General features: G+C 40.9%; 1 protein-coding gene across 1 annotated transcript; it reads right to left on the reverse strand.

Moving 5' to 3' along the window:
• Positions 1-12,291: 12,291 nt before the first annotated feature.
• Positions 12,292-14,880, reverse strand: ddx28 (DEAD (Asp-Glu-Ala-Asp) box polypeptide 28). Its single transcript, XM_034117148.1, has one exon. It carries the CDS (start codon positions 14,679-14,681, stop codon positions 12,987-12,989), a length of 1,695 nt encoding a protein of 564 aa, XP_033973039.1. The 5' UTR covers positions 14,682-14,880; the 3' UTR covers positions 12,292-12,986.
• Positions 14,881-16,873: the final 1,993 nt, after the last annotated feature.

Below are 16,873 nucleotides of genomic sequence, written 5' to 3' on the forward strand. Positions count from 1 at the left end.
TGTGTAACATGTCATACATTAAGAGCCACTTATAGTGCTATTTCTGGTCCATCCAAGCTGGATATCTTTGAGAGGGTTGCAAAGTGAAACACATCCTACAATACTAAGTCACACATCAAGAAAAGGGAACTAGTGGGTGAAAAGAGAAAACCATTAGTTCAAGGACCATGATAATACATGATAGATGAGGCCTTTTCAACTGGCTGTGGTCAAGTGTCACCATGTGTGATGATGCCATTTTGTCAACATGTACTTTGTACGCTGATAGCTTGTATGACAAAAGAGATAACTCAATACTGATGTCTCTGAATAAAACAAGACAATCATGAAGCATAAGAATAATGCAAAAAGACAAAAGAACAGCCAAGCATTTGTCAGATCTGTCCTCCTGTCAGATCTGTATTATTAAAGCAAATACTGAAACCCTACTGAACAGTCAGAGAAATAATACTTTGTACAGAAATTATTACATTTACCATATACACAATCATCAGACAAAATAATCACCTGTCAAACTAAAAGAGTCTTGACCTCTTGCTGATGATACAATTGATCATTTGGGGAGTACTAAACAGCTTTTGAAAACAGCCGTGTAACAATATCCTCTGTGACTCTGGACAAAACGTTTCACAGTCACAAAATAACCTGAGTTATGCTGTGTTATCTCAGCCTGGGCTTGGAGACTACAGCTGTGCCTCAATTCACGTTCTTTGGTAATTACACTTGCTATTTTGAGCGCATAAGTACGTTAACACTAAGAATGCTAAATGCATTTCACCATGAGCACCCGAACCCGCCTCACCTTCGATGTCCGCCATCTTGGCAAGGTAGTAGAAGGGGAATGACCAGAAACAGTTGTGGTTGGTCTGGTGAACACCACATTATTCAAGATATTTTATTGTCATATGTACAGTATAACGGGCAGTTGCACTGTACAATGTACAAAGTATTATACAAATGTAGTTTGTAAATGTTTATGTACTTTTGCACTAAACCATCAGTAATTTTATTGGGTTGATTTGGCAGTCTTTATTGATTTAGTACCGCAAAGAATAATGTGAATTCTAGCTAGCTAGCTCAGTGTGAACGTCGTTTATGGTAAGTGCACAATAGCCATGTTTGATTTGTCTACCTAAGTAAGTACATAGTGTACACAGTATACTAGGTGGAAGTGTACTAACTATGGGAAATATTCAAATTTGGACACAGGATTAAGGCTTTTAAATTGAAAACTTGTTTTAAAAAGAGGTAGTTTGTGGTATAGGAGACATGGTTGTTTACCAGAAAGGGAGGGTGTGTTTTAGCTCTCTTAGCTTTTAGATCTCTGTAAAGACGGTTAAATGTCATTTTGATTATTCTTTGCGATAGTAATGCAAAGTGTATTTTCTGCCACCTTTCTCTCAAATATTGGCTGCTGATATATACAACATAGTCAAATAACTTTATTTTGGGGTGTGGTTCTTTGTTGTTTGATATGCCATTGGAGATTTTTCATGAGGTAAATAATTAGCCCAAAACAAAAATGTTGGTAATTAATTGTAGGGCATTTTCATCCAGTATAAATTGTGCAAAATATTATGGATTCCAACAATGGGTTCATCACAATCACATATCCAGAATATTAAGTCCTTTCTATTCTGCGACTCTGGGACCGTCTCAGCCCCTCTGCCGGCAGGGTGGCCTTATTCAGCGGGGTCACTCCCCATGCAAGTTAGCTACCAAACATTTGTAGCAAGAATTTATCCTTATGAGAAAACCAAGAATAGATGGCCCAGGCTGCGGGAGGGCTGAGGAGGAGCAGAGGGGTGGGATACATTTCCAGCACTCCCAGAATGTTCACTCACTGCTCAACAAAGCTCAGCTCCACAGTCACTTCCTGGCAAATTCCAACACAGGATTATTTTTCACAGTCCATAGCGTCGCAGGGACACAAATAATTTGATGAGTGATACAAATGTGGAAATTTGTCAACAAAAAAACAAACATGTTGAGTAATGAGAACACCATTTGTTCGTGACAAATGTGACAGCCAACTGCTGAAGAGTCTTCAAAGCAGAGGAAAACTAAGATGCAGTCGTGCTTGCGCTCACCTTTAAAATATAGGGTGGGAGCTCTGGCCTTCATTGGCGGAATCATCAAAGCTATATGCGCTCATCGCCTTCTTTAAAATGTTAAATTCAGATCGAATTTATATCCCGTCTTGTTTAAATGCCAAGTTATAATTTTCTCCTCTACTGCACAGATATTATTTTATACAGCACACACTAGGGCTGCACGATTTAGGGAAATAATCTAATTGCGATTTTTCTGACAGATATTGCGATTGCGATTCGATTTGCGATATTTGTTTTTAAGCGACCCAACGGAAGTTTATTGTAAAATGCGGCCATATCTCCGGCTAGGAAGGTCGTATCAACGTGCTCCCGTCTCTAGCACCCCCACAGCCCGAGCTACGAGTGAAAGAACTAAACTTACATGAAACTTCCGTTGGATTGCTTTAAAGTCAAGCTTCAGTTTAAGATTCACCCTGTAATAGATAACATGTGATGGAGCATTACTAACCTGACTCAGATGCTTTGTTTCACCAAACCATCTAGGAAAGCTCCATTGGAAGCCATTTGGAAAAGGGCAGGCACTTTCAAAAATACTTGGCAAGTCACCTTCTATCATGGGCCACTTCTGATTGGTTAACAATGGCTGGTGCATGATGAGCACAGCACTTCTGATTGGTTTGGATGACTGACACACAATTTGATAATCGCATCATTTCAAATCGCGATTTCTATTTAAAATCGATTAATCGTTCAGCCCTACTGCACACTATAAAAAGCCAACAATAGTGTTTACTTCGACACGTTTAATGTTTCGGGATTCATCTGCAGTACTCGGAGGGACGCATGCAAACACACTTTAGATAGGACACCAAAAATAACCACAACAAGTAGCATTAAGTAGTTGTCAACTGAGTGAATCTAAAAGAGAGCACTTGTGCGGTGGAGAAAGTGTTACATGATCACTTTTGAGCTGCACACTGACTTTGCCTGGGGAAGCAAACCAGCAATCTCTTAATAATAGGCATGCTTCTCTAAAGTTTAGGCAACTATTATATTTCTTGATTACTTTGGCAAGAAGCAGAAGGAACATCTATGTTACCGCCCTTAGCAATTGAAATGTGATGCGAAAATTACAGGGTTTCGAGGGTGCCTGGCCACACGTGGTTTTCAAAACAGCAAATCTACACTCTGTTTGCAGTGCGGTGTGCTTATGAACCGGGAGCTGCAGACACCTGATTAGGTTACATTTCTGCCCTGGTGACTATGAGGCATGAGGCTCGAGGTGGCAACCATGGCAGCAGGGATTTCTGCCAGAGATGCACTCCAGTAATAGCTGAAGTGCTCAGCTGCAACCTGAAACACATTTCAGAGCAGATCCACTTTCAGCCAGGGGTCAAGATGTCGGCTTACTTTGGCCAAAACTCTTGAAATTTCAAACTGAGGTTTTTGAAGTGAACCTGGATTTGGCCCAACAAGCAGTTGATATTTGTGTAACTCTAATCCTGGCTGATTTCTCTGTCAAATGATGTAACGAATGAGCACAGATCATAACTAATGTTACATTTCACAGTGGTCCAACAGGAAAAAGACAAAACAATAGAGTTTTATAATTTACAAATTATATATTAATCAAATAATTAATCAAACTCCACACCAGAAACTGAATTTTAAAGTATAAATGAAATCTTAGTATAATAGTAGGAAAGGGAAATTGGTCAACATAGATCCATCTGTTACCGATTTCATGATGAGCAGTTACGGGAGTGAAATAAGGCCATTTCAATTCAGAAATAACTGTTGTTCATATCCAAGCTGACCGGAAAGTCTTATTTCACTGCAAGTTTTCTATCATATATAACCTTTGGAGATGGTTAAAGGTGGGGTATGTAATTTTGTAGAAACCAGCTCGAGTGCGCTAGAATTTGAAAATACACAGCCGGAAAAGATCTGCCACTTCCTTACAGAGCCCCTCCTCCAACACACACAAACGCGCACATGACCAATGAGGGCACGAGATAAGTTTGTGCACAGATGGAAGGCTGACAGGCAGGTAGGCCATCCAGTTATTTTAGCCGGGCCGGCTAAAATGATTGGTCGTGCTTTTTACAGCGCTACAGTACAGCTTCCACAGATGAATTTTTTGTATGTATTTATTGTCAAAGCATTTAATATATTCATTGCTATCGGGATGTTAAGAGCATTCCATGGAATATAACAAAAAGTGTTTCTGAAATAAATTACATACCCCACCTTTAATGTAACAGATACAAAAAGGTCCTCTTGAAACATATATGTATGTGTTTTTAACCAATTAACATAATGTTTTGCATTGTTGTTCAGGGATATTTTGGAATAAAAAAAGACAATGGAAGCTATAATAATTATGATTAGTCACCAAACGGCAAATGTTTTGTTTTCAAAGCCCATAAAAACTTAATTAATGACAAAAACTACAACATTGTCGACCAATCTCAATCTATTAAAATCGTAAACATAATTTGGTCATTAAAATTAGCAAGCTCTTCTACTGAGGAAACCCTTCTAATTAACAACTACAATCAAAATGCCTACTGAGTAGTAAAGCTTTATCTCCTCCTGTCACTATGACAACCATACTGGCTCCTGTTGCACCAGATTGCTCAGCATGGCAAAAAATATGGTATTTTTAAACCAGACTGGGTGTCCACTGACTTTAATCACAGAAAGAACAGAACCACATAACCAGACTTCTGCAGGGCACTTGCTGCAGAGACAGATTGCTCCTCATGAAACACACTCTGTGTTTAATTATACACCAAAAAACACAGCTAACATTTCCTATCCTTGAGTCATACACAGGATTTTAAACCAATCAATTAGCAAAAGCCAGTCAGGCAGAAATAGTTATTCCCGATACTGGCAGGCAACCACTGGACAGGCTTATATTCATGATGCAATGTAGCTACATGGGACAGTGGAGTAAGTGGGAGGCAGGCATACCAGAACCTAGTGGGAGGTGGGAAAACAGAAAGTAGAATTGATGTGCCAAAAACACAGCCTCTGTTGCATCCATCCAACAATGACCAGCATTCAGAACTTCAACCTCAAAACGTTACCCACAATAAAATGGTTCCATGCTTTAAAGCTGATGGGCATTAAGGACAGAATCGACTACAGTCCAATCTATTCAAACCTGTACATCAATCTTCACATTTATAGTATATTTTATGTGCTTCTGCATCAGTTGCACAAGATATTTTTTGTCTCAAAACTGTGATTGTTGAATGTTTGGTCCATCAGCCGTCTGTTTTTAATTATGACCATTACTTCTAACATAAGTTTGAGGCTAGGTCAAAGGTGCATGGAAAGTGATTCAATGTGTTTTCTGTCTGAACTAAATAGGTACTGTACATTTGGAAGGGCCAAGCACAGGGGCCCTCTTTCTCACAGAAAACCCTGCTTGGAATCTTGTGATTTGACTCTTGTGTTTAAAGGTTACTCATGCCTTGGCTTGGTCACAACAAAGTGTGAAATTCTCTGATATTGTTAACTTGAACTAGGCAAGACATTCCTCCGCCTCCATTCAGACCTTTTCCCCCCTTTTACACTGCAGGACTCTATGCATTAAGCACATTACCTCAACAAAGAATTCCAAAAACATGTGTTATATCTACCATTTTTAAGTCATCATACAATGTGAACTGAAGTCATATAGAAACACTGCCACTCAACTGTAGTATACAACTTGAAAGTTGCTCCCTAGCATTTCAGTCAAAGTTGATTTGGCATTGGCAACAACATGATTACCATATTAAGAGCAACTGTGTTTTGTACTACAGAAAACATTCATTGAGACTCAGGCCACATTTACACGAGAACGAAACGGCTTGTATCTGCATAGTTTCTCTTGCGTATAGCCCTATTATTTACACGAGGCCGTAACAAACGGACCCCACAAACAATAACGGGTCCCAAGGTGGATAGATTTGCAAACGAAACGCTCTGGGGGGTCAAACGAGTCCGTGTAATCGCCTCTATACGAATATTTCCTGAAAAAATAACGATAGCCCCACCTCTCCCCGCCTCTGCTGCTCACTGCTGTAGCATGGCTAGTGCTACTGCTATTGCCCATGCTACAGATGTTAGTACAACATCTACAGCTCGACCATGCTACAGATGTTAGTGCAAAATCTACAGCTCCTCTACCACAACCATCAGCAACAAGTGGACATGGAGAATTACATGAACTACTACATGTTGCTAAATCCACCGCGGGGCATAAACAGAAGGGTAGCCATGGCAACATTGCTGCGGGGCTGCTCCGGGGTCTTCTTCGCTGCTTTTGGTGTATTTTGTGGCGGAAGTTACAGCGCCACTTACAGTCCCGGCATATGTACTACAGCGTTTCCAGCGGTCTCGTTTGAACAGACACATTAAATGAAACGAATGCATGTGAACGGAAGACTTTTTTGAAAACGCATACTGTGCATAAACGCAAACGTTCCTGTGTAAAAGCAGCCTCATTTGTTTAAAAGTGCAGCAAATCAAACTCACATTTTAGGTATGTGTGTTTAGGCAAGTTCAATCAGGGCTGAAAGGTGGACTCCGCCACCAACAACAAAACCAAGTGAATAGAAATTAAATTGTACACAATGTAAATACATTGACGGCCTTGGTATCATCATCCAGATACATAATGTAAAACATGATTACCTGTTATTGTAATAGTGAGGAAAGTGTGACTATCAGAGGGTATATCATACTGTCTATAGACAAGGTTGGGGGTATCAACAAGGAAAAAAACTTTAATTTCATCTTTAATTCCAGATCAAGAGCTGGCATACTTCAGCTTTTTGACCCTTACATCAGCTTTTTTAAATGGACGCTGCTCAATAATATAAAACACCTTACAAACCTAGAGTTTCTATGTTCCAACGATTGTCTTTGATCACATATAACCTCAATCAGTCAAATAATGGCAACATTACATTTTGCCCTCTGCTTTTGTTTGCCAATTTGGCAGCTGATGCCTAGTTACTAACCTGGCAACCACTTTCAAACATTTGTTTCTGACTCTGAGGTCCATAAAACATGAAACAAGCAATGACTTCCAGGTGGCCAACTGGGAGCTACACTGTGAACCAAGCAGAGCAGCCGAAACTGATTCTTCTCTTGGTTATTGCTGCATTAACAGCACACTTTGTTTATTTCAGGAAAGCAAAAAGGGATACTGAACAATATTCAACGTCATTTGATAATGTAATGTAACCATGCTTTGTCTGTGAAGCTCAAAGTCTATTCCCTCTACTCCAGCTTTGTTCCAACTGTATGAAAAAAGCTCCTCTTAATCAGTTTTTGAAGAGTAAACTGTTCCCAAGCACAGCCTCTTGTGGAAACTGTTAATAACTGTACTTGCCGACAGTAACACTCAACTTTGATTGACACTTCCTGTACACAGCAAAGCTACCTGGCTGATCCTGAGCAGCAAACTGTTGGCTTCCTTCCCGTGGCTCAGTGCATTTGCATAACATTTGTGCCTCTTTAAGATTAAAGTGTCATTACGGGCTGCTTATTACTTCCTCTCTGTGGTCCCTTGTGACAGCAGAGGTCTGTTTTCATGCAGAACAAAGGAACAGATCAATAAATTAGCCATGTGTTAATGATGAGTAACCCGTCTACTGCCGGATGAGATTGGCCTCGAAAGTCTTTACAAGCCAGAAATACACATGGTCTTTGAAAGTTAGTCCCCCAAGGCTGTAGAGCAAGCAAAAGACCTTTGGAAATCAGTTAACTGTTGGCTTTAGTGTATTTATGCCAGATTTTACAATGGCAACAGGCTATGGGCTATGTGTCATGTATTGATTCAAAGCTCTTCTATTCTTGCATTCAGTTTCATTATGTTCAGAATAAGGCATAATTTCCTGATTATCCTCACTGCTTCTCCTGCCCTGCCACTGATTTCAGCACTCAATAACTGAACAGCTACACAGCAAATAGTGTAATTGTTGATCAGTCTGCTTTGAGAAGATTGGTTTCAAACTATTTGCATAATGAAGCCATAAACACATTTTTCAAAAAAGGTCAGTGCAGTTACTAATATAATGAAAAGGCTTTTGATTGCTGCTTTAATGTCAGCAGAGCAGAGTAAGGCAGAGTTTGGTCAGTTTAATAAATGGTTGGTGCCAGCGCTTGAGGCAGAGCAGCATACAAAGCAGCAGCAGAAGATAGTAACAGTTAACCATGGGGCTTGAGAAAATGACATTTTCACAGAGATGAGACGGAAGCATAACTGATCAGTGCGATGACAGGGGCCTGGCTCATTAGACGAGAGCTGCCATTTTGAAAGGACAGATTTTAACATCGGGTAACTTGAGGGGATGGGATGACATTCTCGTGCCGTAGCAATTTTCTTCACACCTTTATTAACTATAGATTTTTTTGAAATCTAATAACTGCCAACCTTTCCCACCAGACATGCTGTCCTTACACCCAGACAGATCTCAACACGGGCTGGTGCTAGACATACCTAGAGGATGTGTAAAGAAACAGTCAGAGGGGACCACTCGTTCCTCAGGAATCACACACACATTGGAGCCGCCTGCAGCATAAGGTCATGTGCCTTTTTCTGACAAGCCAAGGTCTATGCAGCCAGGGGGGAGAGGGGAATGGAGTGTGTGTGTGTGTGTGTGTGTGTGTGTGTCTTCAGGGGACGATTTACTTTTGCCCATTAAACTGCCAGAGAAACCCACTTGCACATCTAACATCGCAGGCATGTCTTGCTTCATCGGTGCCCCCATCTCATATGACCCGTCTGCCTCACAGTCCCACACAGGGCACTGCCTTAATAAAAATGAATCTGCCACTCATCAGTCATCCTCTCATTGCAATACTACTATGGAGTGTACTGACCCTAGAGCACAAACTTGGCACATAAACAAGTGATCATTTAATTAATTAATTGGCAAAAAGGAGGACATACTCATGAGATTCCCTGCAGTGATCATAATTATAACACATCTAGCATGAGATAATACAACTTATGCAAATTGTAGGCTATGAAAGCCTTGTATTTCTATAAAGGGGTGTGGCAGCGTAGGAGACACAGGCAGCCATCCCCACAATTCATGCAATATAACCTGGAAGAATAGCTGCTGCTGCTGCAGAGAAGCCATACATTATTCTACATGTCGCACTTTCCCCCCCCATGCTACTCTTATTGTACTGTGGCAACCACATGCACATGAACATAGGTTCCCCTGCAGGCTGTAATGTTTAACGGTGTGGTGAACTGAAGCCTTGGATTCCCCATATGGAGGAGCTGCTTCTTTAACACAGCAGCCACGCGCTTTACACAGGTGGCCGCCCTTTAATTTGCGTGGCAGACATGGCATTATTGACGAAATGTTTTTATGTTAACAAAAGTTGACAACAATTGCATGTGGCATGAGTGGAAGATTGAATGAGATGGTAATTTAACATGGCGGAGGCTGGCTTTCCCTTGGCCAGTGCAATGTTACCAGCCCCTCCGTGAACTCTCCATGCCTTTATGACTCTGCACACCCACCACAAAATACACCAAAAACAGCTTTGCCAAAATAAATCGCCAAAACCGGTGCCACTGGAGAAGTCGACAATTAAAAAGGCTCCACAAGTTTGGTTGATTCAAATGAGCATGGCAGCCCCTGAACTTCGGCTGTAGCAGCGATACATTTAAAAAGAGCCGGAGGAGCAGACATGTGAAGCGGTCACAGAGGCTCCCATCCGGCAGACAGGCACTCACGCCGGGCTCGCACACACACATTATAACGCTTTGGTCGGAGAGAAGGTCAGGCAGATCTGTTCGTCTGCTGCGGGGGAGATGGCCAGCAGAATAATCGGATTACAGGTTTGTACACCTACCTTCAGATCCTCTACTGGGGCATTTCAAGCAAGGCAGCCCTGAGAAGATGCACATAAGCCGACAGTCCCGCTCCTCAGCAGTACAATATCCTCCGCGTTGAGGGAAATTTCCAAGTGGCTGGACAGTGTTTGAGCAGCAGCAGCGGCACTGTGTGTGTGTGAGTTTGTGTGTTAATGGGGAGGGGGGTACACTGGGGCAAAGAGGAAATGCGTCACTATTAATGGACCAAACGCTTTGTAGTCCACCCGCTGTCCACTGAACTACAAATGGGGTTGAATTAATTAATATCATTTATATTTGTACAGAAAACATTTTGTCACGTGTGATTATTTGTAAGAGCCATTACCTCACCTTAGAACGTTTTTTTTTAATTATAGGTCTAAAAAAGTATTAAATTATTGGTTGGCGCCTATATACAGTCTATGGTTGGCGCATACGATTATCAGTCCGGGTGATAAGTTATTGCCCTTCAAATATTGGTTTAAAGCCAAAAACAAAGAGAGGAAGAAAGGAGAATTCCCTGTGAAAGGCATCCAAACATCACCACCTGCTCAAATATAGGCCATTGTTTGTTTTACTGTAGACTGGGTGGTGAGAACCTGCGACCTCAAACCAGCCAACTTTATGCTTGTTTGTCCAACAAACCACCATTTTCAACTAGACTTCTGAATGGTACTGGCATTATTTAGTGCCTATGCTTGGAATATAAAAGGCAGACATGTGTCTGATGTGGTTTTTGTTTTTTCTGCAGAAAAGTGTATACAAGCCTACACATCCTACAGCAATGTGCACAGTAAAGGTAAATTACCAATATGAAAATGTTTTGATTAGTGGGTAACTAAAAACAAAGAAAGGCTAAAACAAAACAAGAGGGATCGGGTTAGACTGATTCTTATTATGGGCTAAACTCCAATAACCCTGGACTTTACATGTCCCAAGATGCAATTAAATAGCATCTTTGGATTTGTCACTGAGGTTGCCCACATCTTTCAAAACCAACTTCCAGTCTCAGTAAAACATTTTGTTTATTGTGCGTGGTTCCTTAATCAAGGTCGGGATAACCCAAATGACATCACTACTATGACCTCATCTTATTTGATCAATCTTGATAAACCCTCAGATACACAGGAGACACTTAACATACAGGTACATTTTGTTTCACAGGCTGCAAAGTATGCCTTGAATTTAGTTCACTGGTTATGTGTGAAATTGTTGGAGTGGCCCTTTAAGGCATGGTCTAAAATTATTTTAACCATTAAAAAACGTAATGGGGGGGCAGCTACTACCTGGAAATGGGAAATTTGATAGAGTTCATTATTTTTGCAGGGGTCAGGTGAGGTGAGGCAGGACAGAAATATAAATTGAGGGATTGGAGGCATTTGTTACACATGCTATTAGTGGAAACTGGGTCCCTGTTGTCAGGGTATACAGTTGGGTGAAATGTGAACCTCAGCGGGGGTGAAGCTTAAAGATGTTGACCCGAGCCGGAGCAGGACAATCTCAGATGGATTCCAGACATTCTGATGGAAGCCCCTTGTTACTGTCACAGCCATTAACACGTCTATCCCTCTGTCTGCGAACTATAATCTCTATACTTCCACAGACACTCCAACATAAATCATCACGTATGTAACATGGCAACGTGAGAGCCTTTTCAAAAATAAGAGCACATACCATTTCCAGGCAGAAATGTCTAAGGACGTCATCTGTGCATAAATGTACAAAAATTGTTTAAAATAACACCAAATCAGACTCAAAAGAAAAGGTATTACCTTTGAAATAGGATCCCAATTTTTTTTTTAAGTCTGAAAGATTTTCATGTTGACACTTTTGCGGTTTCCTTTCAACAAGCACCCGCAGGCATAGAAGAGGGGGGGAAATCATTTTTAAGTACAGCAGGCAGACCACATCAACAGTAGAGATGTCAGCTTTTGGCCTGTGTTCAACTTAACAGGAGATTAATGATAAGAGCCTAGTTCTGATGAAGTGTTTCTGTACTGCAAACATGAGAGTTAATGGAGTCCTTATAGAAACTAGTATGTGGGCTGGTGACCGTTTCAGATATGTTAGGGGAACGTGTGCCCGGTTAATTGTATTTAGCACAACCATGTTTATACATGGTATGGCCTATCAACTGTGCAGTGAATGCACATAAACTAATATTAGACAAATACCACCCCCCAGTGGTCAAATACATGCAGTACATATCACAGAAGAAAACACTGAACTAGTTGAAATTGTGGTAAGGAATTGAATGAATCTGCAGGGAATTCAGGATTTGTCCACATGACATTTTCGCATTTATTTTCTTATTCTTAAAGGTTTTATGAGAAAGACAAAGTATTTGTCATGCTTTGCTGCAATGTTCACTACACTGTTGCTCATTTTAATAACACACCCTGGATGGTATTTGGTTAGGTGTGGCGAAAAAGCCAACAGGTTGTATTTGAAGAACTTTACTTTGTTGCACAGTTGGCAATCATTTACACTCACCAACCGGGTCAACTCTGTTTTCAGTAGTTCTAAGGAAAGAAATATGTTGCTAATGGAGAAAGAAAATGACCAGTACATTGTTCAAAGCTCACCTGTTTTCCAAATGGCTCTAATCAATAGTTGAGGTAAAAGAAACAAAGTGAAACAAATATTCAAAGCTATTTTTACTTATAAGTTTAAACATTTTTACAAAACAAAATCAATAAAAATAACACAAACAAAATAAGTGCATCAGTTGATTGGAAACATTGTAAGAAGTATATTAAATCCAAATAAGCAACTGATGAGCAGATTAATTTGCAGAAAACAAACATTTACATCATATTTTAATCGGCTATGGCAAAATATTTTTTCAAACTAGGACAAGAGTAAATTGATAAATAACGCACACACTGGGTCTCTTCCATATCCCCATTAATAGGTACAATTTATTTTATGTTATTTTAAGTTTAGATCAAATTGTATTCTGCTTAAAATGTTTTGCACATTTAGACTTTGTCATTCCAATACTACACATACAATGTCCCACTGGAGGCTTTTCCATCTGAAAACATACTCATCTACTCCTCTGTACTACTCTCTTTGGGTTTCGGCTCACGTATCTCAGACTCCATCCCTGGCAAACTAGTTCTCCTTCGTGCAGCAGTCTCGATCTTCTGCACCAGCTCCACGTCCCACATATGCGTGACAAAGGTGAGCACCTCCCCTCCCTCCATCCCTCCTGCCCTCCCCACTCTCCCTGCCCTGTGAATGTAGTCCGTGTGGGATTCTGGGGAGTCATAGTTGACGACCAATCGCACTCGAGATGTGTCCAGGCCACGTGAAGCGATGTCTGTGCATACCAGCACATCTGCACTGCCCTTCTGGAAAGAGCGGAAGATTCCTGCCCGCATGGCAGCAGGCATGTTGCCATGCAGACGGGCGTGCTTCACCCCCATCTCGTCCAGCGAGTACCCCAGCCAGTTGACGGTGACACTCTTGTTGCAGAACACCAGTGCAGCACCGCCTCCTTCTTCCTGTTGGAGCTTCAGGGCCTGGTTGAGCTCCAGGATCTTATCAGCACCCTTCAACTTCAGAAACTTCTGCTTGACATGAGGCATGAGGAAGTGCAGCATCTTGCTTTTGATAACAACCATGCTGCCAAGATCTGTCACCTTGCTGAGCACTTCACCCACACCCCCAGGGAAGGTGGCCCCCACCACCAGCAGCTGGGCTTTATGGTCCAGGCCTTTTGTTTCCTTGGGATCACTAGAGATGTTTGTTTTGACAAGGATGTTCTCCAGCATGTCAGAAAAACTGGGGTCGAACATGGTGTCAGCCTCGTCTACCACGAAGAAGCTCAGGTCGGTCAAGTCAATGCAGCGTCTCCGCAGGGCCTTCACCAGAGCCCCTGGTGTGGCCACTAAAATATCCGGATGATCCTTCTTGAAGACCTCCTTGATGTGTCCTACACCTCGCCCACCCCCCACAGTCATCGTCCGTAAACCTAACTGAGCACACAAACCCCTGGACACAGCGGCCACCTGCTCTGCTAACTCTCTAGAAGGCACAATAACCACAGCACCAATCTTGTGTGCGCCTTGAGCGTACATCTCCGATTCCTTATCAGCCTTTAGCCTCTGAATAATAGGCAGGAGGTAACTCAAGGTTTTCCCACTGCCAGTCTCCGCAGCACAGAGAATATTGTGACCTTTCATGACCTTTGGGATGGTCTGCAGCTGCACGGTGGTAGGGTTGGTAATGCCGATTTTCTCCAAAGTCTCAACCAGCTCCTTACAGATGTGGAGGTTATTAAACGTCACAGCTGCTTCCTTTTCAACTTCTTCATTCTGGTTTTCAGCAACACAAGGGGCCACCGTCCTCATGTTGTTGATGGTGAAATAGTCCCCAAATGATTTGTTGTGTTTCCATCCTTTCGAGGAGAGGACGGGCTGCTCGAACCTCCCGAGAGTGTATGCTCCAGTCTGGTTCAGATCCGGGTACTTGCTCTGGATCAGCAGCTTGCCAGCTCTGACGGTGTTGATCTTGTTTTTACCTCGAGTCTGCTTCACATTTTCCACTTGCTTCTGCATGGAGCGAGGGATCCGAATAACAGTCTCTTCCGGCGCAGCTACTGATTGATAAAAGCGAGTCTGGCTAACAGGACAATGAAGGCAAGAGTACGCCGACACAATAACAAACTTACGAGAGTTGACTCTATTTGAGATTGCTCGGGACGCAGCCGAAGCCAAATATGCGACCTTCACAGAGAGCATTTTGTTTTTAACCGGCTCTATAGCAGCTTAGAGTCCCGTGACAAGAATTACAACGCAAAGAAAATACTAGACCAAGAAAACGAGACCAGTTTAGCGAATTGGGAATCTTATGGAGTCACTTCACATGTTCAAAAACACCGTAGATTTGTTAGCATCCTCTTTCAAATGACAGCAACACAACGCCATGCTTTGTTGGCGAATGTTGATGATGTCGACTCGGCGATGAGTGATGACGTATGTAGAAATGCAAAATCTAGATTTTCAACAAATCTAGATGTGTAGAGGTGTAGCCTACTTCTAAAACCACCACATGTATTTGTTAACTTTGTTTTCTCTAAAGTTTCAGACTTAGATTAACAATACAAAACATAATCAACACAAATATATATTGTATTTGTATTTGTATTGATCCCTTGGGAGGTTCATTATCTGCCTGGCATTAAATATAGGCTTAGTATAATAAAAAAGCTTCTTCTTCCCCAGCTGTAACATTAAAGTGATTAACACATAAGACATCAATAATTACAATATACATAGGTCATAAAGTCATAAAGTCAAGTTCTACCAAAATGGATATGGACTGCCTGCTTTAACCACTGAGCTATACAGCAGCTTGTGCAGGTAGGATTGATTTGAAATCATTGGATCACATGACCTTTTTTCGTGTACAATTTGACACAAAGCTTTCAAATAAAAGTGGGACTGGTCAGAGGAAGTGAAATAAAATATGATGGCAACTCAAAGATATTGTTAAAGACACGTGCACAACTTTCAGAGCAATTGAAAGTGCATTTATTATAAATGTTGTCGTATTCACAGAATACAAGGCTACCAAGCAGAACAACATTGTGTGAAACACGCACAGACACAGAAATGTATAAATATTTAAATGTAACTGAAAATAAATGTAGAAATACATTAAAGCTATATAATAATGCATGTTCTGTTTTATTCTCAACTTTTACTTTTTTATTTATACATCCATTTATTTATTTCCATATTTATTGATTTTTTCATGTCTTTTTTTATTCCTGTATTTATTCTGTATTAATGCATTTATTTATTTGTTACTTATGTCATGATCTGTCCTCCATACCTGGCTCCTGTGCATAAAAGTACAAATTCACTCCAAATCACATCCCAGTAAGAAAGACCTATAGTTGGGCGTATATATAATAATGGTTTGATATGTGTAATTATTTCTATTGATACATGTTTTCAACATTTAAACATAAAGTTTAGTTTTCAACTAAATGACCTATTGATTCAGAGGCAAGACACTCGATTTGCATGATGATCACTGTTTCTCCTGAAGTCTTGTACATTGTAACCCTGTTCTCATGATAACTCAATCCCTGATCAATATACAATGAATCAGCACTGCAGTACAGTTATAAAAGAGATTAAAATAGATTAGAAAAGGGTGAGAAAAAGTGCCGTCATTGACACAACAGTGACTGTCGATAACTGCCCACATGACTCTGACCTCTGGTCAATTCTCTTCAGCATTTTGAGGCACAGTAAAGTATACACTTGCATTTATCTGAGAATTACCAAAGAAAGCTTATCAACATTTTCATTTGATTATTGTAATTAGATGTATTAATCTTTTCAAGCATGTCAGCTTAGCATGTACACTTATAAATTACTACTTAAAGGGCTGCCTTGGGGCTTTTAGGGGCATAAACTATGCTGCTTTGTCACTGGGAGTGTAAACTAATAAAAAGGAGACTAATCTAACTAGGCATGCATTCAGAGAGGGTCCAAAGGGGGATTTCACTCTCTGCTGTTTGGCCCTGTCTTTGCTCAGTTGGCTACCAAGAATGTTTTCATTCATTTGTTTTGGTTTACAAATTGTATCCTCATATCCTATTCCTTTTGTGCAAAGTAATTACAGCAGCCTGCAGCAGTGTGACTGTCACATGAAGCATTGATTGTACAGCAGCTACCCTTCCCAAATGAATCGGTTCACTGATTGATTTACTGTAGCATCACACACACTTCCAGTAATAGAATCTCTGTCACATGTTGGACAAACCAATGCTGCATAAATCCCTACAAACTGGGGTCTTTGATCACGGTCCACCAAGAAAGAGGAAACAACTGAGCTGGGCTTACCAATACTTCTTTAACAGAATCAAAATCAGAATTAGATATATTGCCAGGTTTAAACAAGAAGGAATTTGCTTTGG

The sequence above is a fragment of the Trematomus bernacchii genome, unplaced genomic scaffold, assembly GCF_902827165.1.
Source record: "Trematomus bernacchii unplaced genomic scaffold, fTreBer1.1, whole genome shotgun sequence".
Lineage (NCBI taxonomy): Eukaryota > Metazoa > Chordata > Actinopteri > Perciformes > Nototheniidae > Trematomus > Trematomus bernacchii.